The sequence below is a fragment of the Nyctereutes procyonoides genome, unplaced genomic scaffold (assembly GCF_905146905.1).
Source record: "Nyctereutes procyonoides isolate TBG_1078 unplaced genomic scaffold, NYPRO_anot_genome, whole genome shotgun sequence".
Taxonomy (NCBI): domain Eukaryota; kingdom Metazoa; phylum Chordata; class Mammalia; order Carnivora; family Canidae; genus Nyctereutes; species Nyctereutes procyonoides.
In genome coordinates, this window is record NW_026575052.1 from 26,848,341 (window position 1) to 26,871,515 (window position 23,175).

Here is a 23,175-nt window from a genome sequence, read left to right on the forward strand (position 1 = left end):
ACTCACCAGTTTTCAGCCCAGGCTGAGCCTGACGCGGTTCAGGCCCTGAATAAATATCTGTCGGCTAAATAGATGGATGTGTGAGTTTGACATCAGCCCGACAGGATTCTGAGCCAGGGGAGTGTCTCAGATGCCCAGCTTGGGTATGTGTCACCCCAGCGACCGGGCCTCTGTTCCGCAATATTGCGATGGTTTCCTCAGAAGGAAACAGAAGAGGCAGAGATAAGAGAGAGAGAGAGAGAGAGACAGAAAGAGAGAGAGTGAGACAGAGAGGGAGAATTAATAGGTAAACCAACGCAAAGAAAGAAAAAAAGAATGGGGGGACAGAAAGACAGCAGTCCCCTGGCCAGCCCCACCACACGCATCATACCCCAACTCTAGCCATAAGTTCCTAACCACTGGGGCCCTCTCACCTTCCTTACTCACCCCTGCTCTTGCCAGTGTACTTTGCCGAGGTGAAGCACCTGCTAGCAGTGAGAAGCCACTACTCTCAGACCATCCCCCACACCCCCCCATGCCCTCTTTTCTCCCTCCTCCCACCCAGCAAACAGATGAAAGACAGGAAGGCAGGGGCCCTTGCTTTATGCAAGTCCTTGTGTTCCTGGAAGAGAAATTCTAGGGTGTGGACAATTGCAACAGTCGAGCCACATTATATCAGTTTTTGTGGACAAGTTTGGTGGGTTTGGGGACTTACTTTTATGGGCATCTATTTCTCACGCTGGAGGGGTGGGCTTCCTTACCCCAAAGTCTCAGAGTTTCTTTTTTTTTTTTTTTAAAGATTTTATTTATTTATTCATGAGAGACACACACACACACACACAGAGAGAGAGAGAGAGAGAGAGAGAGAGAGAGGCAGAGACACAGGCAGAGGGAAAAGCAGGTTCCACACAGGGAGCCCTATGTGGGACTTGATCCCAGGTCTCCAGGATCACGCCCTGGGCTGAAAGCAGGCGCCAAACCGCTGAGCCACCAGGGCTGCCCAGTCTCAGAGTTTCTGAACACAAACCTGTGTGCTCCATAGCCGCTTCTGTGTCTGACAGGCCTGGGTTCAAATCCTGGCTCTGCTACTTAGGGCTACTTAGGGCTGTGTGATGCTGAGCATGTCACCTTACCTCTCTGAGCCTCAGTGTCCCCATCCATAAAATAGGGATCATTGAGTTCTTGCCTCGACCCGAGAGCATTAACTGAGGTGACAAAAAGGAAAGAGGCTGGTACTGACACAGCAGGAATTAGAAAACCCTGTGGCTTAAAGGAAGATGAGGTGGAATCTTTGTGTGATGCACAAGCCTTTGAGGCCTGTATGTGACATGGGAGGGTCCGAAGGGTTAAAGCTCCCTTCCAGATTCCTTCTAAAGCCCTGCCAAGTGGACTGACCCCACGTAGGAGGAGGACATAGAAGCCCAGAGACGTCCAGCAACGTGCCCAAAGCTACTCTGTAAACGAGGCTGACACAGAGCTGGGCTTCTCTGGGCTGCCCAAGCTTCCTCCTAGAGCATTTCCTGGGTTCCAGAATTATTGCCTCAGCCCTGATCCCCAAGTCTCTAGGGAAACACTGGGCTTTACCTTTCCCGGTTGAATGTGGGGGCTACAAAACCACAGCCACCAAATGGGCTGGAGTTCCTGATGCAGATGGAGAGGGAGATGTGGTATTGTGTTTAATGGTGAGGATGTGTTCCTTTTCCACTGACTGTCTACCCCAGGGCCAGGCAGGGGCAGAGGGGTTGCGCTCCCTCCTTACCTGGGGTTACTGTAAAAGTGGCTCCGAGTGCCCAGCTGAGCACGTGCTAAGGTCAGGTGGAGCTCTGGCAAAAATGGCAGAGACCCAGTGCACATGGATGAGATTCCACTGTCACCACACTACCGTAGTAACAATCTACTGTGGCTGCACCATGACAAAAAGCATGGACTCTGAGGTCAGCCCGTCTGGATCACATTCTTCCTCTGCAACTTGCATTGGGCCAGTTCCTCACCTACTGAGCCCATAAAGCAGGTATAACAGTAACTGCCCCACAGAATTGATGAAGACTTCAGGGAAAGCCTGGCTGCAAGGCTGCCTGGTGTCTGGACCCCTGGCCCTGCACAAAAGTGACTGAGCCAGAGCAAAGCTCTGGCCATCGCCTTATGAAGCTTGAGGTTGCAGTAGTCATCTGTGTGCCACAAGAAGGGTCCCCCAACATGCCCCCACGTCTCGTTGTTTCCGAGCTTCTTTATTCCTTGTATTTTTCATTATGTTATAATAAATGTACAGGAAATAAGAGGACTTACTGGCTCTGTGCTCCCAGATGTATAACTTAAGATCAAAAGACAAATTCATAGGTTAATTCACAAATTAACCTATGAATACAATTCAGTTCGAATAAAGGTTTTATTTTTTTTTTAAAGATTTTATTTATTTATTCATGAGAGACACACAGAGAGAGAGAGAGAGAGGCAGAGACACAGGCAGAAAGAGAAAGCAGGCCCCACGCAGGGAGCCCGATGTGGGACTCCATCCTGGGACTCCAGGATCAGGCCCTGGGCTAAACTGCTGAGCCACCTGGGCTGCCCCCAATAAAAGTTTTAAATGATTTTTTTTTTAGACTTCCCAAAAATGTACTGTCTCATATGGAGGCATATCGGCATCAAATAGCATCAACCTTGATGAAAGACAGTGTAGAAAGACTTGACCTGCAGATGTAAAGATATTACAAGGCCGTAGTGGTAAATCCAACATGGGGTCTGAGCAGGGATAGGCATGAAGACCAGTGGACCAGAACAAAGGGCTGAGTGGTAGACTTATACACACCTAAGGGACTTAAGGCACAACAATAGTGGCATCACCAATAAGGCACAGATAGTCTGATGATGATGTTGGAAAACTGGCTCATTATGTGAAGAAAAATAAAATATCCCTACCTAACTCCTCATCCAGAAATGGGCTCCAGACACAGTAAAGTTTCTCAATGGAATGGCAAAATGATAAAGTTAACGCAGTTAAACATATTTGTGACCTAAGGACAAGGAAAGACTTCTTAAACAAAAAAATCATAAGCACAGACCCAAAGCTGGTAAGTTTAATTCCATCAAAGTTAAGGTTTTTGGTTCCATGGAAGGCACCACAGGCAATGTTAGCGGGAATGGGACAGGGTGTGGGGAAGGTGTTTGCAATACCTGAAACCAGGGATCAACATCTAGAAACCTACAGATCAAAACAAGGATACTTCCTTAAAAGAGAAAAATGGGCTGAGGTTTTAAAAGGCCATTTTAGAGAAGGAAATATCTAGACATAACAAATTAGCCCATGAAGACACATTAAAAATCATCAGTGATCACAGCGTTGGATGGTAAGATGACAGTGGGACCTCACTGTATGAAACTGGCAAAGGGTAGGATGGGAAGCTGGATAATGTCAACTGCTGGCTGGGGGAGGGGCGAGGGTACTAGGCTCTCTCAGGCATTGTGGAAGCTGGGTAGATTATACATTTCATGGCCTGGAGAAAACAGGGTGCTGCCGCTCATTTAGCAATCCTCCTCCTGTTTTTTTGCCCCAGAAGAACACTTTTACAGGTCTAGAAGGGACACGGCCAATGATATGTGTGGCGTTATCTGTAGTGGAAAAGAAGGAGTTGGTAGGAAAGGGGGTGGGGGGGGGCCCATCACTGGGAGAATAGAGTGGATCCCTATCTTGGACACACCGCAATATGGAATTTATCTGAAAACACAGTTCTTAGTGAAAATATAAGAAACAGAGGAGGCATTAACACAATATGTACACAAGTTAAAAACAACAGCGTGCAGAATGGTGCTCACTTTGGAAAAAAACAATGGCCCAGAATAGGTGCCTATGACAGTCAGAGAATGGAAATGGGTATAGGGATAAGGGAACAAATAAATACACAAAAGAAGTGAGACCAGTCTGACATGCCACCTGTTTACCTTTCCCCCCCTCCTTGCTCACTATCACCCCAAACAACTTCCCCAGAGGTAATCGCAGGACACACTGCCCTGTGACCTTTCCCTCGGTTTTATTTATCCTTCATGCTTTATTTCTTGTGACTGAGTAATATTCCCGCCAGAATTTATTTTTTATTTTTATTTTTTTAAATTTTTATTTATTTATGATAGTCACACACAGAGAGAGAGAGAGGCAGAGACATAGGCAGAGGGAGAAGCAGGCTCCGTGCACCAGGAGCCCGACATGGGATTCGATCCTGGGTCTCCAGGATCGCACCCTGGGCCAAAGGCAGGCGCTAAACCGCTGCGCCACCCAGGGATCCCTCCCTGGGATGGGAGACGCCAGAATTTAAAATCATTATTTATTATTGAGAATTGAGGTGATTGCTATGTCTCCCCCAGGAGCAGCAAATGTCCAACCTTATCAGGATGGTGTTTCTGCCAACACGTTCCACCCCCCACCACTCCCCCACAGGGCTGCTTTACAACTTTCAAGGCCCCTCCCTCCAATAACAAAAAAGTAAAAGTATATTTTTTCACTGCATTGGTACAAAGACCAATATAATTCAGGGTGGACTTATAATTATATACTTGTGATTAGTCTATTCATTTTTTCTTCTGAATTTGAAAGATTAAAATTAATTTTCATGGGCCACTAACGCTCTGGATGAGTTTTCCCTGTTTTGTGAGTCGTAGATGAAATCAGAAGCCCAGCCTGGGCTAGAATCCAAGACTCAGTTAGGTAGTTGGGTATTATCTACCATGATAAGCGGACACACCAGGTCCCACACTGGTTTCCATCTGTCTTGATGAGGGCCACACAGAACATGCATGCGGTAGAGGCAGTGGTGGCCTGGTAAATGCTTCACTGGGGGGAAAAGTCCTGGCGTATAACATTGGCCAATTTTATTTCTTTTCTTTTTTTTTTTTTTTTAAGTAGGCTCTACACTGGGTGTAGAGTCCAACCTAGGGCTTGAACTCACAACCCTGGGATCAAGACCCAAGCTGAGATCAAGAGTCGGACCCTAACCGACCAAGCCACCCAGGCACCCCAACATTTGCCAATTTTAAACGATTGGCATGACATCACTGAAGAGAAGGTGGGAAGAAATTCAGAGTAGCTTATCATTATGTAACATTTCTGTTATACAGATACAGTAGTAGGAAATAACTTCAAGAATATACATTCTAGTGAAATGTAGTAAAATAATTAAAAAGTAATGAGTTTTAATTACCTCCACTTCTAATATAATCTATTTATAAGGTTTTTTTAAAGATTTAATTTATTTATTCATGAGAGACACAGAGAGGCAGAGATACAAGCAGAGGGAGAGGCAGGCTCCCTGTGGGGAGCCCAATGCAGGACTCAATCCCAGGACCCCGGGATCATGACCTGAGCCGAAGGCAGATGCTCAACCATTGAGCCAACCACGTGTCCATATTTATAAGTTTCTATAATTTAATGTGCAATCGTGGCTGATTGTCAACGGGCTTGCAAACATTTCTGAAATTTTAACAATCAGCTCTTGCAAGTTGGCACAAACTGGCTCCAGCCTGTCACTTGCTGAGGGACCTACCACACATAGTCTTCTGGGCCCAGATCTAGACAGCAACAGAAGACTGCATTTCCCAGAAGCCTCCTCTCCCAGACCCTGCACTCTGCTTGGAAAGCTGTTTCCATGGAGACGGGCTAACAGATGGCCCAGACAGTCCTCAGAGGGGTGAGGAGTGAGCAGAGGCCCTGCGGTAGCTGGTGGTGGGGTAAGAAGTAGGGTGGTGATGGGAAGAGGGCTTTTTCTGCTGAGGGGCTTCCAGGCCTGATCTTTCTGGGGAAGCTCTGTGTGTGTGTATGTGTGTGTGTGTGTGTGTGTGTGTGTGTGTAGGTTGTTGGTTGCTGCCAAGGAGGGGTGCAGAAAAGGGCCTGTGGGGTGGGGAGGTCCTCTGGGCAGGGACTGCCCTCCCTAAACCAGGCTGTACCTAAAGGGGCAGCCTGGTGTGGGAAATTAGTATAACAGGTTCTGGCTCAGTTCCACCTCTCGTGTTCGTGTTCTGTGACCTTGGGCTTGGGGCCCATCTCAGTGCCTGTCATAGTTGTAACCCCCTGCTGCTCACAGACACCTTGGCTTTCTCCCCACTTCCTTCTTTACTTACCTCTCCCCCACCCCATCCCTTCTAGGGCTTCCCAACTTTATCGGGAAGTAGATCCTGGTAGGTCCTTAGGTGTATGGTTTCCAGAGCCAGAAATATACGGCTCAAACCCCAGACTGCTACTTATTAGCTCTGTGACTGTAGCACTGCAGTTAATGTCTCTAGGTCTCAATTTTCTCATCTGCAAAGTGGGTACCAAAGGACCGTCTACCTCTCAGAGTCTGTAAGGGAAGAACTCAATTCAGTGCCCTATCTCCTCTGCTTCTCCTTTACTTCTCTTAAGGGACACTTTGCCCCCCCACCTCTGGTTACCAAATGTGTGGTAACACCACACACCAAACAGTTCTCTGCGACCTCTGTCCTGCGGGCTGATACAGGGCTTGAACCGGAGAGCACAGGCTATGTCACCACCCCCATACTTGTCCAGGCGCCTGGTGGCAGCCTGCCCATGCCTTCTCTGTGCCTCGGCTCCAAGCCTGGTGATGTTACCTTTCTTTCCTTCCTCTTTTCTCTAATCCCTATGGCATTAGCATCACTCACCGTAAAGAGAAGATACTGTTGAATAAGTAAAATAAATAAAATTGCATTAGTAACTTTGGGCCACCTGCTCAGCCCTGACAATAGCTTCCACGCTGCGACCTGCTCTGTCTCCGTCTTATAGGGAGATCTGCAAACGGTGGAAAAGTGTCACAGACGTGCTGGCACCAAGTAAGACTTTCTTTCTCCTTGATGGAGGGGAAGTTGAGGGGGGCTCGCTTCCCGCCCCCAACCCCTCCCGGAGACGCAGGCCACCTTGGTGACTGAAGTGGGCCACCCTTGGTGCATTCACCCCTCCCACAGAGACTCAGGCTCAGGACAGCCAGAGGCCGCCCGGGATGGAGGTCCTGAAGGAGAAAGTGGAGGAGGAGGCGGCGGCGACTGAGCGGGCAGAGGCGGCCGAGCGGGGCGAGAAGCTGCTGAGGCCCCTGGACGCGCGGAGGGAGGAAGCCCCCATGACGCAGGAGATGCTCCGAGACCTGGAGAAGAAGCTGTCGGAGATTGAGATCGTCGTCCCGGAGCAGCCCTTGTGCGTGTCGGGGTCGGGGCTTCGGGCCAGACAGAAATAGCGGCTCCAGGGTTGGGAGGTGGGAGCCGACGCAGAGGGAAGCAGATATGAGTGAGGGCTCTGCTTTCCATCTGCCTCGTCCAGGTCCCCTCTCTGCCCCTTGTGAGCTGTGTGACCCTGGGCAAGTCACTCAGCCTCTCTGTGCCTCAGTTCCCTTCTCTGTTTAAAAGTGCACATGATAATAATGATACCCCTCTGGGCAGTTGTGAGGATTACACGAGGAAGGGCTAGCGCCAGCCAGGGCGCCAACCCAAGTGCCAGGGAGCCACCTGTCTTGGGGGCACAGGACCTTCACGAAGGACTCAATCGACATCTCCAAGCTACCCCTCTCCTACCAAAGCAACACGCTCAAGGAGGAACACCTGCTGCAAGTGGCAGACAACTTCTCTCGTCAGTACAGCCACCTGTGCCCAGACCGCGTGCCCCTCTTCCTGCACCCACTGAACGAGTGCGAAGTGCCGGTAAGGCCAGGTGGTAGAGGGTAGGACAGAGGCTGGAAGGCAGAGGGCAGAGGGAGGTGAGCCAAAGCCTGTGGGTCAGAGCTTATATCTGGGCACAGCATAAACTCAAATGCCAGCATGCCCCAGAAGGCTCCATGTGACTCACCCCAGGGCCTGTGGTGACCTGGAGACCCATGCCCATCTAAGGGGCCACGGATAACCAGCGCTCCACACAGGGCCTTGGCTTTGGGGGAGGGCTGGCCTTTGGGGCCTGTGGTCTCTCCCCTTGTCTTTGGGGGAGGGCAAGTCCTTCTTGGGGCCTGTGGTCTCTCCCCTTGCAGAAGTTTGTGAGCACAACCATCCGGCCCACGCTGATGCCCTACCCTGAGCTCTACAACTGGGACAGCTGTGCCCAGTTTGTATCAGACTTCCTCTCCATGGTGCCCCTGCCTGACCCCCTCAAGCCAGTAAGTGCCACCCCAGGCTGCATCCTTTGGCCCATGAGGCTGAGGATGGGAAGCCAGGGAGCAGGAGACTCAGGGAGGTTCAGGCCACGGCCCATAGTCTATCTGATCTAAGTCCCTCAGAGACCACCCCACCCAGGGGGTGGGAGTGGGGGTGGGGAAATGGGCTCAGAGAGGATGGCCACTTGCCTGAGGTCACACAGCAAGGCTGGTCTCCTGGCTCCACCTCTTTGTCTCCTTTGCCTCCTTCTGCCTTCAGAATGTCCCTTTCAAGACTTCAGGAGATGGGGAAAGGAGAGGGGGGGAGGGCCCCGCTGCCTGTGACCCCCGGCCCCATCTTTGGGCTTCTGTTCAGTTCAATTTGTTTCCCAACTGAGAATGGAGGGAACAAGGGAGAAAGGGATAGGTACACAGTGGAGAACTAAGGAAGGGAAGAGAAGGAAAGATCAGAAGAGAAGGTGAGAACTTTGGAAGAAAACCATTAAATGACCAATCAGAGAGCATTAGACCAGAAGCTTCCATAGTCCAGGGGTCTTTCCCATCAGGAAGTCCACAGCCACTTAAAATTATAGGCAAATGTGGATTGTACTTTATATACATGGGCCGTGGTCCCATTCCATTCTTAGCAGGCTCCCTAACCTGACAAAGTGGGGGAGCCCAGGTCGGGGGTGGGGATCCAGCCTGCGCCTTAGCCCTAGTGCCCAGCTGCTGGCCAGTGGGGGGACAGGTCGGGGGCTGCAGCACCGACAGTGCTGACCAACCCTCTGTGGCCAGCCCTCGCACCTATACTCCTCCACCACGGTGCTCAAGCACCAGAAAGGGAACTGCTTTGACTTCAGCACGCTGCTCTGCTCCATGCTCATCGGCGCTGGCTATGACGCCTACTGCATCAACGGCTACGGCTCGCAGGACATATGCCACATGGACCTGACTCGGGACGTGTGTCCGCTCACCATGAAGCACAAGGAGGTAGGTGCAGTTTGGGCTGCCATAGGCATCCTGCAAGATGCACCCTCCTTAACGCAGTGCGTCCCCGTGGCTCCCGGCCCTGCCGGCCACCCCTGAGCAGCTGCCAGCTGCCCTGTCCTTCATTCCAGCCACTGTGGGTCTGTCCCCGGCATCTAGGCACACAGAGCCCAGTTCTCCAACCCACTCTCCCCTTTCCCTGTTGTAACTCACTTTCAGCTACTGTTGCCCATGGGCTTTTGTGACTGCTGCATGGTTTCTTAGTCTCCCCCAGATTTACCCTACGCTTTTGATAAAAATCCACCTAACCGCTTTCTAGTTAAGGAAAAAACAAACGGACATTTTGTTTGCTGTTTTTCCCCCTCCATCCTCCAATACAAAAGACACCCCTCTTTAAAAAAAAGAAAAGATTTTATTTATTAGAGAGAGAGAGAGAGGAGGGGCAGAGGGAGAGAGAGAAGCAGACCTCCCGCTGAGCACAGAGCCTGATGATGCAGGGCTCCAGCTCAGGACTCTGAGATCATGACCTGAGCCGAAACCAAGAGTCAGACGCTTAACTGAGCCATCCAGGTGCCCCTCAAATGGCCTCTTTTTAACAGCAAAGAATTGTTACCAACCCTCTCCTCTGGCAGGTGGTGGGTGTGTTTTTCTACCAGTTGACTGGCACAAAATGGCTAGAGGCTGCTGTGGACATAAGAAACACTCCTTTTTAAAAATATTTAGGGGCAGCCCAGGTGACTCAGTGGTTTAGCGCCGCCTTCAGCCCAGGGCGTGATCCTGGAGACCTGGAATCGAGTCCCACGTCAGGCTCTCTGCACGGAGACTGCTTCTCCCTCTGCCGGTGTCTCTGCCTCTCTCTCTGTCTCTGTGACTCTCATGAATAAATAAATATTATTTTTTAAAAAATATTTTATTTATTTATTCATGAGAGACACAGAGAGAGAGGCAGAGACATAGGCAGGGGGATTTGATCCCAGGACCCCAGGATCACGACCTGAGCCAAAGGCAGATGCTCATCCACTGAGCCACCCAGGGCCCCAAGAAACTTTCTTAAATAAACGTAATTTTAGGAATCAAAAAGTATCTTTTTGCATTTGGGAAATAGCCACAGTGCAGACAGACAATGCTGTTGGTGAACTGGACTCTGTGATTAGACTCTGTGATTAGCTGTGGGTGTCCACAGCCCAGGGCAGGTGATCCAGAGGCCCATGCATCTGTGTCACACCTGTAAGACAGGTGCTTGAGAAGTGGAAGGCACCAGGTGGGAGTCTTGCTCACTCAGGCCCTCCTTCCCCAGAAATATGAAACAAAAGCCTCATTGCTTTTGGCTCCACCATCCTGTGAGTTCACACATGGGGCTCTTACCTCAGCCCAAATCCTAATAGTTAAAATGATATAATAGGCACTAGAGGAAGAGAATTTTCAGGTTTATATACTACTTTCATGTCCATTGACTCAGTTGCTGCTCACAATAGCGCTGTGTGGTGGGTATTTTCACTCCTATTTTACAGACGAGTATATAGAGATGAACAGTGAGATGGGGCAATGTGTACAAAGCCACGTGGCTGGTAAATGGAACCTCGGGGGCTGAGGGCCCACCTGGCTGACTCCAAGCTGCCCCCGTGACATCTGCAGCCTCTGCGGTGTTCTGTCCTGGACACTTTTCTTGCCTCCTAGCACACATTCTTTCACACATGCATGCACACACAGGCTTTCTTCTCCCTCCTAGCCTAGCAAACTCTAAGTCAGCATGTGAAACCCTCCAATGACAGAGGCTGGGCAATCCAGCTCCCGACGACGTACCTGATCTCGGTCAGATCCAGAGGGTAGGCAGTCAGGGCCATGGGGAACGGAGTGGGGAAGATCACATCTCCGGACCTCTGCTGTGCCTGGCACCTCTCGGGGGTGGTTGCCTGTCTTTGGTTCCGAGAACAAGCCCTGGGCAGAAGGCTTGTACTATTTCCATCCCATTCTACTGAAGGCCCTGAAGTCAGGGAAGCAGGAGCCTCCTGCACCGGGGCCTGAGGTGAGGAGGGGTGGGTACCTCCAGGAGCAGATGTGACCTCCTGGTCTGAGTGGCGGGCGATGCAGGGCCGCTAATCCTTCTTCTCTCGTTGGGTGACAGATGGTTCAGGAGGAAGAAAAGGTACCATCTAAGAAGTATGCCATTAAACCGCCCAGGGACCTGAGCAGCAGGTTCGAGCAGGAGCAGGAGATGAAGAAGCAGGAGGAGATGAAAGGGCAGGAGGAGAAGCAGCGGAGGGAGGAGGAAGCACGGCTCCTGGTGGGTCTGCACCCTCAGCCCCAGCTCAGTTCTCCAGGAGAGGCTGCTAGCAACCGACAACTGACAGGTCGGGGAGGGGATGTGTTCACGACCCCGGTCCACGTCCCCTCCGCCACACCCTGCCATCCCCCACCTCTGCCCAGCCACGTGGGGACCTCTTACTGGTGGTCAGCCAGCTTCTGTGGTGGATTCCTAATGTCGAGAGCTCTGCTGCCTGAGGCCACCCGTTCATTCTACGCTGGCTCTGATGTTCTCCTGGTTCCAGGCTCTTTCCCTAAAGATCTACTTGCACAAACTCCCCATCCTCCCAGCTCTCCATCCTCCCATCCATCCTCCCAGTTTCCTTCCATCTATCCATACTCTCATCTCCCCCCTCCGTCCCTCCCACAGTTTTCCTCCCTCCCTCCCCTTCCTTTCCTTCCATGTAGTATTTACTGAGTATCTCCTCTGGTCCAGGCTCTGTGGATGTACCAGTAAACATGACACAATCACCCTTCTTCCAGAGGGAAGCAGACAAGGGAGACACACCCTTACCTTTCTTTGGATGAAATCTCATCCAGAATCACAATACAGAAAAGCCAGTAAATCCCAGATATTCTAGGGCTCCAAAGGGCTCGGTTTTTAAACTACAGATAAACTCAGATTCTCCCATTTTACTGATCAGAAAACAGGCTCAGAAGTGGGGTGATGTCCTCAAGGTCATGCAGCTACCCAAAGCTGTACTCTGGACCAGAACTCAGCTCTCTCGCTGGTTCCCCAGCTCTGGAGAGATGTTTGGGCCCCTGACACCCCCTTTCCCACCCATTGGCCCATGGTCACCCAGATTTCCTGTGCAGGAGATGGAGAAAGCAAACATCGACCCTCTGCATGGCCTAAGGGTGCACTCCTGGATCGTGGTGCTGTCAGGGAAGCGTGAGGTACCTGAGAGCTTTTTCATTGATCCATTCACGGCACGCAGCTACAGCACCCAGGATGACCACTTCCTAGGCATTGAGAGCCTCTGGAACCATAAGAACTATTGGATCAATATGCAGGACTGTTGGAACGGCTGCAAGGTGCTGGGCCCAGGGTGGGGTGGGTGTGATGGGCACAGCTGGGGGTGGGGAGGGGGATGCCCTGTGGGGCGAGCTCGCTGCCACAGAGCTCCAGACTTTTCCCATTGCTGAGTCCCCATAGCCCACTCCTTTGTCCACAAATATCCATTTTAATATGATTACTTTCTCTCTTTTGATGTGTGTATCCTGACAAAATGTGGATTGTTAATTTGTAGGAATTATTTTTTAAAAACAATGTATTGAAGTGCAACATACAGGCAGAAAAGTGTACTCATCCTAAGTGTACAGTTCTGTGAATTCCCATATATTTATATATGTATATACACACATGTGATGTGTGTCAGTGTGTGTGTACATACATATATTAAACTCAGTACCATTATATACATTAAAAATATATGTGCACATTTTGGAGAGGGTCATAACTGGACACAAAGAGGACTTTCTGGAGTGTGGGCAATGTTTTATTTCTTGATCTGGGTTTATGGAAATTCATTGAGCTGTACACCTGAGCTCAGGTAGGCTGGATGAAAAGAAGGTGGCAGCCCCACTCCACAGAGAAGAAATTCCTATCTGCCTCCTCTGCTCCTCTGTGAAATTCCATGCTGGCCTGCCTTGTTCCCTCTCCCTGGCATGAGTAAAAACCAAAAGATAGCCCTTTCTCAAGCCCACCATCTCCCTCTCCCATAAAATCCTCTGGCTTGCCTCTGCTCCAAACCCTGCCTGGGACGCTCCCCTGTCAGTGCAGGATAACCTCCACATCCAGGCTGGTCCCAGGCCACGGAGTCCCAAATCTCAAAGGGCCAATAGCAGGATTTTTTCACAGGGAGACTGGACAATGGCGTGGGCCTCAGTTTCCCTGTTGAAATGAGGAGGAGGGGTGTGGACTCTCATAGGCTGCCTGGAGCTGACCTTCTGCCCCTCTGAGACCCTGGCCAGGCCTCTCCTCTACACTGGTACAGCTGTTCCCCACCACCCTGTGGAACAGGAGGGGGTTGCGCTGGCTGTGGAATGTGCTCAGCTCATCCTTCCCCTATCAGGACTTGATCTTTGACCTGGGAGACCCTGTGAGGTGGGAGTACCTGCTCTTGGGGACTGATAAATCTCACCTGTCCTTGACTGAGGAAGAGGATGATGGGATGAATGACAATGACGATGTGGAGAACCTGGTGGGTCTTAGCAGCGTGGGGCTGGGTGGTGGGATGGGGGGGTTATACCCTGTCTTGCCTCAAGCCAACCTGACCAACGTCTCCACCTTGTGTATGTGAATTGAGTGGGGTTGGGGCAGGGGGAGATGGGCCTGATAGACCAATTATAGGTTCTCCAAAGCAGAGGGGCCTGGACCATGCTCTCATTTTACAGATGGACAAACTAAGACCCAGACAGGTTCACTGACCTACCCAGGACCTACCCAGGGCTGGGACCTGCATCTGGGTCCCCTGTCCCACATACAGTCCACCCTGGTCAGCGGTTGCCCTGTTTCTATAAAGAGCCATGTCCCCTGCAGTAGGGGTGACAAGACTCTGACCTCATTTGCAGGCCTTCCTGCATAGCCACTATGATCCCCCTCACGTGCTTCCAGGCCCTTCTTGTCTGTCATATCAGCCCTCCATTGGCCAGGGGCCTTCCCCATGGCATCAGCATCCCTTCTCCCACGTCCTCTGTGAGGGCCTAGGCCTGGGGGTCAGGCACCTAAAGTCCTTAACTCTTGGCTGAGACATTCTGGGCAAACTTCCCAATTATGGAGAGTTTCAATCTCATCATCTGTATGTAAAATGAGGGTGGGGGAATGGGATCAGTTACAGCCACAGTAATAGTACTAGGGGTAGCAAGTGGCTAGAGCTGCCATAACAAGTACCACCCACCAAGGGGCTTAAACCAAAGAAGTTAATTTTCTCCCAGTTCTGAAAGCTGGAGGTCCAAGATCCAGGTGTCAGCATGTTGGCTTCTTCTGAGGCCCCTCTCCTCGGCATGTGTCCTCATGTGGTCCTTCTGTACATGTGTCTTAATCTACTCCTCAAGCAAGGACACCAGTCACACTGGATTATGGCCCACCCTAGTGTCCTCACTTTAACTTAACTACCTCTTGAAAGATTCTGTCTCCAAATATAGTCACCTTCTGAGGTCCTGGGGGGTTAGGACATGATTAGGGAGACACAATTCAGCCCATTACACTCAGTAACACTGCCATGGTCCTAAGTGCCAGCAGGCACTTAGCTTGAATTAGCAGGTGCTTAACCTGAATTAACTAACTTGTCCAAGTCTTTACAACCACCTGGTGAGGCCGGTGTTAGTATTATCATTTATGATTATCATCATCCCGTTTTACAGATGGGAAGACTGACACAGAGGTGGGGGAGAGTAATTTACCCAAATGTCAATGGCCAGTGAGTGGCAGAGCTGGGGCTTGAACCTGAGATCTGACTATCTGGCTCCCAAGGCTGGGATCTGAACAGTGACTCTGTTCTACCTCCTTTGGACTGCTTGGGGGTAAAATTAGACCAGTGTTAGGAGGAGCTTGGCATGGCGTCCTCATCTCTGGAGATCAGCCAGCCTCCCTGGCAGTATATCTCGGGGCACAGGCGCCCCCTGCTGGCCTCCAGACGTGGACAGATAAGATGACGAGGGACCAGGTGTGACCAGTGTTTGGGGGCAGTTTTAAATGGAGAAAATCTTTCTGCAGTTACCTAGCTTGAGGACCATTTGTGTAAACCAGGCCTTATCTTACAGATGAGGAATCTAAGGCTCAAAAAGGCAGAGTAAGACAGTAGCGAGGCAGTGTCTCAAGTGGTTCATATACATTCTACATGTAATCCTCCCATGGAGTCCAGGTAACAGGATGCAGGCTCAGAGCAGTTGAGGGGCTTACTTGCCCAGGACCCCTAGATGCTGTGGGCTGGAGGGCAACCCAACTCCAGAAGCCCCTCTCTTAAGGAAGGATCTGGCTGTGCCTGGTGCCCATGCCGACCCACCGGGTGTTGGGCACGCAGGGCAAGGGATTGCCATCCTGGTCAGGTCGGTCAAGGGTCTCCTGAGCCACCTCCTCTTCTTCTTTACCTGGGGTCATACCGGGTCAGAACTGCCCCTGACCTCTGGCACTCCTGGGGGAGCTAGCAGCCACTGTGGCTTGGCCCTGGGGGAGCAAGACAGAGGCTCTGCCTCTAGCTTCCGCTCCAAGGCCCAGCCCTGACCAGAGCCTGCCCCCTCCCCACTTCTCCCAACAGGGCAAGGAGGATGAGGATAAGAGTTTCGACATGCCGCCCTCATGGGTGGAGCAGATTGAGATCTCCCCAGAAGGTACATGCACATTTGTGTTCCTTGCCTCCCCAGGACCAGTTAGTGGGGGAGCCAGTGAAGGCTGCCCCAGCCCCTCATTTCCACCTCTCCTGCCTTCTGCTGTGCCCTGATGCACCCTGCTCTGAACAGTGACTCTGTTCTATCTCCTTCCCGCCACATGCACTCAGCTCTGTGGCTGGGGGCCTGACACCAGTCTGGTGTATGGGGGAGGAGGGGAGGGGTGCCGGGTTAATCTGTGCTGGGTGATGGAGTATGGATAATAAAGGACGGAGGAGGGGGATCCCTGGGTGGCTCAGCGGTTTGGCACCTGCCTTCGGTCCAGGGTGTGATCCTGGAGTCCTGGGATCAAGTCCCACATCAGGCTCCCTGCATGGTGCCTGCTTCTCCCTCTGCTTCCCCCTCTGCCTGTGTCTCTGCCTCTCTCTCTCTCTCAGTCTGTGTCTCTCATGAATAAATAAATAAAATATTTTTTAAAATAAATAATAAATAAATAAATAAAGGACGGAGGACCAGGACGTGGTTATTGCCCTCCCCCACCCCCCTGCCAGGAGGAGGCCAAACACTCATAGTACTCAGATGGCAGAGGGGAGCAGAGGCATCAGGACCAGGGAGGAGCAGCTCCCCAGGGAGGAGTAGGCAGAGAAAGCAGCAGGGAAGGGCCACTTGTGAGCCACGCCAACATCTACTGGCTGTTGAGGTTCCTGTCTGGGAGGCCTAGACCCACACGGAGGGCATAGGCTATTCCAACAGTGGGAAGGGCTAGAGATGGAATCATGGGAACCAGGGGAGATGCTCCCAGCCCAGCTGCCCGTTTGGGGACTAGGAGAAGGTGGGCAGGAAGGGCTTCCAAGAGGAGGAGGAGTCTGAGCTGGGTTTTAAGGGATCAGAAGCCAGCCCAGTAAGGGCAGGAGGGGATGGTGATTCCCGCAGAGAGACCTGCACCAGCAGAGGCCTGGCAGTGAGTGAGTGGTGTGGTAGGGCACAGCTCCCGTGGTCAGGCTCAAAGCTGAGAACTCCTCCAGGGAAGGAGCTACCCTGGTGACTACTTCCCTCTGTCTCCCTGGAGTGGGCTTGGGGCCTGGAGGAGTTTAGCACAGTGACCAGATGAGTGGCTGAGTGGGGTTGGCCCTCTAGTGCCCCAATCTGGGGAGGCGGGACCCCAGCCCACTCTGTGTCTGCAGCGTTCGAGACCCGCTGCCCCAATGGGAAGAAGGTGATCCAGTACAAGAGGGCCAAGCTGGAGAAGTGGGCCCCATATCTCAACAGCAATGGCCTCATGTGCCGCCTCACTACCTACGAGGACTTAGAGTGTAAGGCGGGCAGCCCCGGCCGCGAGGGCAGGAGAGCTGGGTTCCCCAGTGGACTGTGTGACCTTGGGCACGTCCCTGCCAGGCACTTGTTGTGTGTGTGGGCCCCCGCTGACCTGTGTGCCGGGAAGGGTGGGACAGAGGCTGGGGGAGCCAGCCTGGCTGTGGCAAGCACTGATCGTGCCCCGCAGGTACCAAGACTTTGGAGATAAAGGAGTGGTACCAGAACCGGGAGGATATGCTAGAGCTAAAACACATCAACAAGAGCACAGGTCTGAATATCGACTACTTCAAGCCAGGCCATCCCCAGGCTCTGCGTGGTGAGTGGAACCCGCTGCCGGTCCCAGTGGGAGCCCAGGGTATGACAAGCAACATAAGCCCCCACCCCTGCCTCCCTAAGCAAACCAGATGTGCAGGAGGCCAGGGGAAGTGCAGAAAATGTGACAAATGTCCCTCCAGGAAAGTCAGAACCAGGGCCACATGCCCATTCTGTGCTAAGGGCTGGGCACATGCTGAAGGCCACCTTTCTAAGGGGTCAGGACACAGAGCAACAAAACTAACAAATGCCCCCACAAGGGCGATGCGGAGGGCAGGGGGTGGTCATGAGCCCAAGAAGCAGGGAAGTGAAGGAAGGATGTGTCTTGAAAGAATCAACAGCCCTAACCAAGGACACAGAGAAGAAAAGCCTAGTGTCATTATATACCCTTTAAAAATGATCAAACTCACTTGATGGCTGAAATGAAAGAGAAGGAAGGAAGGAAGGAAGGAAGGAAGGAAGGAAGGAAGGAAGGAAGGAAGGAAGGAAGGAAGGAAGGAGCCGTTTTACAAGCCTCATGTTGCAAAGATGACAAAATGGTCCTACCAGTGTGTAAGCAAAGCAGCAGGCAGTTGCTCCCTGTCACTGCTCATAGGACAGCAAACTGGCTCAACTTTTCTAGAAAGTAGTTGGGCAAAATAATAATAGCTTTAAAATACATACACTTTTCGACCAGCTGTGCTACCTCTGAGAATTTGTCCTGAGCAAATACTGGGCAAGAACTAAAGAATGTACACCACAGATGTTCACCCTGGTGTTGTTTCTAATGACAAAAAGGTGAGAAACAACCTGAACACCCAGCAGTGGGGCATTGGTTCCATAAGTCCTGCTCATCCGCGAGCATCCACGGACATGCCTTCTCCCTGGGGCCCGGGCCCGGGTTCTCAAGCCAGGGGCCAGCACTCCTGGTCTCACCCCGCTGCCTTCCCGGCCCCCGCCTCCCACCACAGCGCACTCGTACGTGTCTATGCAACCCGAGATGGACCGGGTCATGGAGTTTTACGAGACAGCCCGTGTGGACGGCCTGGTAAAGCGGGAGGAGACGCCCAGCTCGATGACGGAGCACTACCGAGGACGGTCTGACTTCCTCTCCTACCGCCACGTGGATTTTGGGCCCAGGGTGAAGAAGTTGGCTCTGAACAGCGCAGAGTCAAACCCCCGGCCGATGGTGGTGAGCTGTCGTTGGGGCAGGGCACAGGGCGCCCGCTCTCTGCCGCAGCGCTGGAGCCACACCTTTCAGGAGGGGGCACCTCCTGGTTATAAAGCGGGAGAGATTGTGCCCCCTGCCACTGTGCCATACGTGCACACTAGAACGGTGGCTCTCAGATATTACTGTGTCAGTGTCCGTAGGCTTGGTTCTTGGGAGTCTTTTCTAACCTATTTGAGATGTGTGTGTGAGTGAAGGTAGGACCCCTGTATCGCTCACCTCACATTAAATTGGCCCTTTTCCCTCCACATCCCTGCAAATGACCTGGCAGCTGTGGTTAATGGCTGTGCACCCAAGGAGCTCTTCCCAGCAGGAAGGGATGTGTAGTGATAAAGCAGGGTGCCTGGCGAGGTGGTGAGCTCCCTATCTCTGGAGGTGAGCAAATAGAACCCTGTGCGGGGAGAGAAGAAATGCTGCAGCATCAGGGCTGAGGTGGCCCGGCTGAGGACCCACGGGGCCCTGGGGAGCCATCGGCGGCAGGAAGGGCTGCTCCACGGAAGGTCCCCAAGACCCCAGAGCCCGGGGTCCCTGAGCGTCCTGTACTTCTGCCCCCGGCGGTGCGCGCAGAAATCCCCTTCCCACCAGAAAATCACAGAGCGGTTCTCCCGCAACCCCGAGAAGCCTGCGGACGAGGACGTGGCCGAGCGCGCATTTCTGATCCAGGAGGAGCGCATCCAGTTGCGCTACCACTGCCGGGACGACCACATCACGGCCTCCAAGCGCGAGTTCCTGCGGCGCACGGAGGTGGACAGCAAGGGCAACAAGATCATCATGACGCCCGACATGTGTATCAGCTTTGAGGTGGGCCTGGGGCGCCACGGTGGCCAGGGCTCGGCGGGGACGGCCCCGGGACCCTCTGGGTCGCCCGCACCCTGCGGAACCTGGGACCCTAACTCATGGTTCCCAGCTGGGAACTTTATCTCCGCCCCTTGGGAAACTCAGGAGCTCCCATCTGGGGACCCTTGTCTCTGCCGCTCCTCTGAAAATCTTCCCCCTTTCCCACCAAGAAAGACAACCCAACAGGCCAAGACTTTTCCTTACTGACCCTTCCCCCCAGTCCTGGAGAGAGCCGACCCCAGACCCCGGGGCCAACACTGGAGTGGGAGAAGATCTCACCACCTCTACAGAGCCGGCTTCCCTTGTTGAAATCCTCACCCTCCTGGCACATTCCTTAGTCTGAGCCTCCAGCTCGTCTTCTTTTATTATCTGTGTTTTTATAGATGAAGAGACTGAGGTCCAGAGAGGTTAAGCCAGTTGCTTATGGTCACACAGCTAGAAAATGGTGGGGGAAGATTTGAACCCGAGCAGTCTGGCTCCAGAGTCTGCCCACCACCTTAGCCGCTGCTGCCTCTCCTTGTCACTGTGCTTGTTGTCGTCCCAGGTGGAGCCCATGGAGCACACCAAGAAGCTTCTGTACCAGTACGAGGCCATGATGAAGCTGAGGAATGAGGAGAAGTTGTCCAGACATCAGGCCTGGGAGTCGGAGCTAGAGGTGGTCCCATCGGAGCGTGGGCAGGTGGGAGGTGGCAGGAGTGGAGAGTGTCTTAACCTTGCCCTCCCCTACTTCCCAATTCAGGTGCTGGAGATCCTGAAGCTTCAAGAGGAGGAAGACGACACGCACACACTGGCCATCTCCATCTATGACACCAAGCGCAACGAGAAGAGCAAAGAGTATCGGGAGGCCATGGTGAGCCTTGTTCCCTGGCCCAGGCCCTGGCGTTTCCTGTACACCCCCACCACCACCAACAACCAGGCCTCCAAGGTGGTGAGGATGATTAGGGAGGCTGCCGGAGGCTCTTTATAGGGGATGACATTATTGACATCATTGCGGTCATCCTTGCTGCGGAGCTGGCCATTTCTAGGATGAACTCCAAAGAGCATGCAGGATCCAGACCAGGTCTCTCCCCACCTCCAGGGGCTATGGCCAAGCTGTAGAGACCTCTACTGCATGGAGAAAGAAGGAAAATCATGTACCCACCTCCACTCAGGGCTCTCCCCAAGGTCAGGACCTGGGCCCGCAGCCCCAGTGAGCCACCTCTGGCCACAGCAGCTCAGGACATTCGGGTTACACCCTCAGGCTACAAGGCCCAGCTGGGGTTTCAAGACAGCTTTTGAATCCCCTACATCAACCAAGTGAGGACTTCTAAAAATAGTTAGGGGTTGGTGAGGCAGAACAGGGCATCAGATCCCAGGGACGGATGGGTTTCAGATCCCAGGGATGGATGTTGACCCCCCACATCCCCAGCCTCACTGGCCCCCTATCTGCCGATATAGGCCATAAGGCCCCGGGTAAGAAAGGAAGGGAGTTACCAGCAGTTTTCAACTTAACATTACTCTAACCACCATTTATTACCATTTATTGAGCAAGCATCTGCTGAGCGTTAGCTGCCTGAATTCATGTTTGACGGAGTTGGCTATGAGGGACAGCACATAGTTCCTCTCAGATGTCTCAGTCACAGAGGTGCCAGGCACCTGGATGAGGTGACCCAGCTGACCACCCCCCCACCCCACCAACACTGCCCACAGGAGCGCGTGATGCATGAGGAGCACCTGCGGCAGGTGGAAGCCCAGCTGGACTACCTGGCCCCATTCCTGGCCCAGCTCCCACCGGGAAACAAGCTGACACACTGGCAAGCCATGTGTGTCAAGGACGAGTGCCTCAGTGACTTCAAGCAGCGCCTCATCGACAAGGCCAACCTCATCCAAGCCCGTTTTGAGAAGGTGTGGCCAGAGTCTGGGCAGGGGAGGGAACCTCGGTGTCCACATCCAGAAAATGGACCTGGGGCTATCAGCTCACCGTCTCTGATACAATTGTGAGGGACCAGTGAGGGAAAGAGTCTATCAGTGCTTGGAGTTTCCAAAAGACTGAGTTGTCCTTCCTGGTTCTTGTTTATTGGGTGGAAGGGTGGATGGAGGGGTGGATGGGGTGGATGTGTGGATGTAAGAGGGGTGCATTATACCACTCCTAGTCCTTGTCTCGTTTCTTCCTGCTACATACCATGTAGTTTCCATGCATTACACCATTTAAGCTTCACGACATGCTCTATGGTGTGTGCCAGGGGTATACGATGCCCTTCATTTTCTGACACGCTCTGAAAATATTGGAAACTTGTTCACAAGTCTGTCTTGGCAGTGAGCCCTGCTCCTCATGGACAGGGCATCCCTCTATAAAAGTCCCCGCTGACTCCCACGCAAGACATTTTGCGGACCCCGCCTCTGCCTTCTGTGGGTGGTGGCGGCAGGGCCAGCCCTCATGAGGCTGTCCGAGAGTCAGCCCTAATCCACCCCCTTGCTCTCTCCTCCCTGCACCTGCAGGAGACCCAGGAGCTGCAGAAGCAGCAGCAGTGGTACCAGGAGAACCAGGTGACCCTGACGGCCGAGGACGAAGACTGGTACCTGAGTTACTGCTCTCAGGCCATGTTCCGCATCCGCATCCTGGAGCAGCGGCTCAACCGGTGAGTGGCGGGGGAGCTGGAGAGGACCCTAGGGAGGCTGGGGCAGAGCTTTGTGGGCCCTCACCATCTCCCGTTCCTCCCTCTGATCTCAGGCACAAGGAGCTGGCCCCACTAAAATACCTGGCTCTGGAGGAAAAGCTCCACAAGGACCCCCGCCTGGTGGAGTTCCTGAAAGTCTTTGTTTGATGCCCCTCATGGGGCCTCTGCCGAAGCTACCAGAGCAAGAAACCTCCCCCATAGCCTGGCCACCAGGCTCCCAACTCCCAGCAAATGACCACCCCCTTGGGCATCCAACCTCACTGCCACACCACCTCCCTGCACCCCAGTCTGCTCCTGCTCCTCATGACTTTCCGGTAAATAAACATACTTTTCATTTGCCGCTTATGCCTCATGTTTCACAAATTTCAGTGAAACTTGGATACTTTTTCTCCTTCCCTTCTTTATAGCCTGAGATCACCCCCACCCCACCCACCTTGGCCACTTCCCTCATTTATTTTCTCTCCTTCTTTCCACTGGAATGTTGAGTCTTTGTGGCACTGCTGCAGATGGTCCCACAGACACCTTCAAACAACTGGGAAGATCTCAACCTGGCTACGGTGGTCCAGCTGACGGGAGTGGCAAGGCCAAGGTGCAAGCTCCAGAACTCGGGGGCTCCCCCATCAGACTGCAAAGGACAGCATCCCAGTTCTGCTTCCTACCAGCCACTATTGAGCTATCTGTGACATGGGATGGCATTGTTGTTGTCTTAAGACTTGTAAAGCAGAGGACCAGAGGTGGCATATAGAAAGCACTCAGTGTTAGTTTTTTTTTTTAAAGATTTTATTTATTTATTCATGAGAGACAGAGAGTGGGGGGCAGGGCGCAGAGGGAGAAGCAGGTTCCCTGTGAGGAGCCTGATGCAGGACTCAATCCCGGATCCCGGGATCATGGCCTGAGCTGAAGGCAGACGCTCAATCGCTGAGCCACCCAAGCGTCCCTCAATGTTAGTTTTTAAACTGGCCCAAAACACATGAAAGTGATAAATTCTTCAGTCATCAGGGATATGAAATGCCACCTACTAGTATGCATAAAATGAGTAGGAGTCGGGAGGATGAGAAGCAACTGGGCCTCTCAAATAGCTTTCCCAGTGGAAGGGTCAACCTGTACAACCACTTCAGAAAACTGGTGGTATCTAGGCAAACTAAACTTTAGCTCAACA

At 52.6% G+C, this 23,175-nt stretch overlaps 1 protein-coding gene across 2 annotated transcripts; it reads left to right on the top strand.

Moving 5' to 3' along the window:
* Nucleotides 1–6,956: 6,956 nt before the first annotated feature.
* On the top strand, nt 6,957–22,297 carry DRC7 (dynein regulatory complex subunit 7). Of its 2 annotated transcripts, XM_055332509.1 has the most exons (17): nt 6,957–7,147; nt 7,473–7,647; nt 7,968–8,093; nt 8,865–9,059; nt 11,182–11,340; nt 12,177–12,395; nt 13,436–13,564; nt 15,620–15,692; nt 16,874–17,002; nt 17,191–17,319; nt 18,266–18,486; nt 19,108–19,323; nt 19,904–20,014; nt 20,099–20,209; nt 21,049–21,243; nt 21,838–21,977; nt 22,070–22,297. In XM_055332509.1, the coding sequence occupies exons 1-17, from the start codon at nt 6,957–6,959 to the stop codon at nt 22,161–22,163; spliced, it is 2,613 nt and encodes an 870-aa protein (XP_055188484.1). In that variant the 3' UTR covers nt 22,164–22,297. The 2 variants fall into 2 exon arrangements, with proteins under 2 accessions (XP_055188484.1, XP_055188485.1); XM_055332510.1 differs by lacking the exon at nt 8,865–9,059.
* The last annotated feature ends 878 nt before the right edge of the window (nt 22,298–23,175 follow it).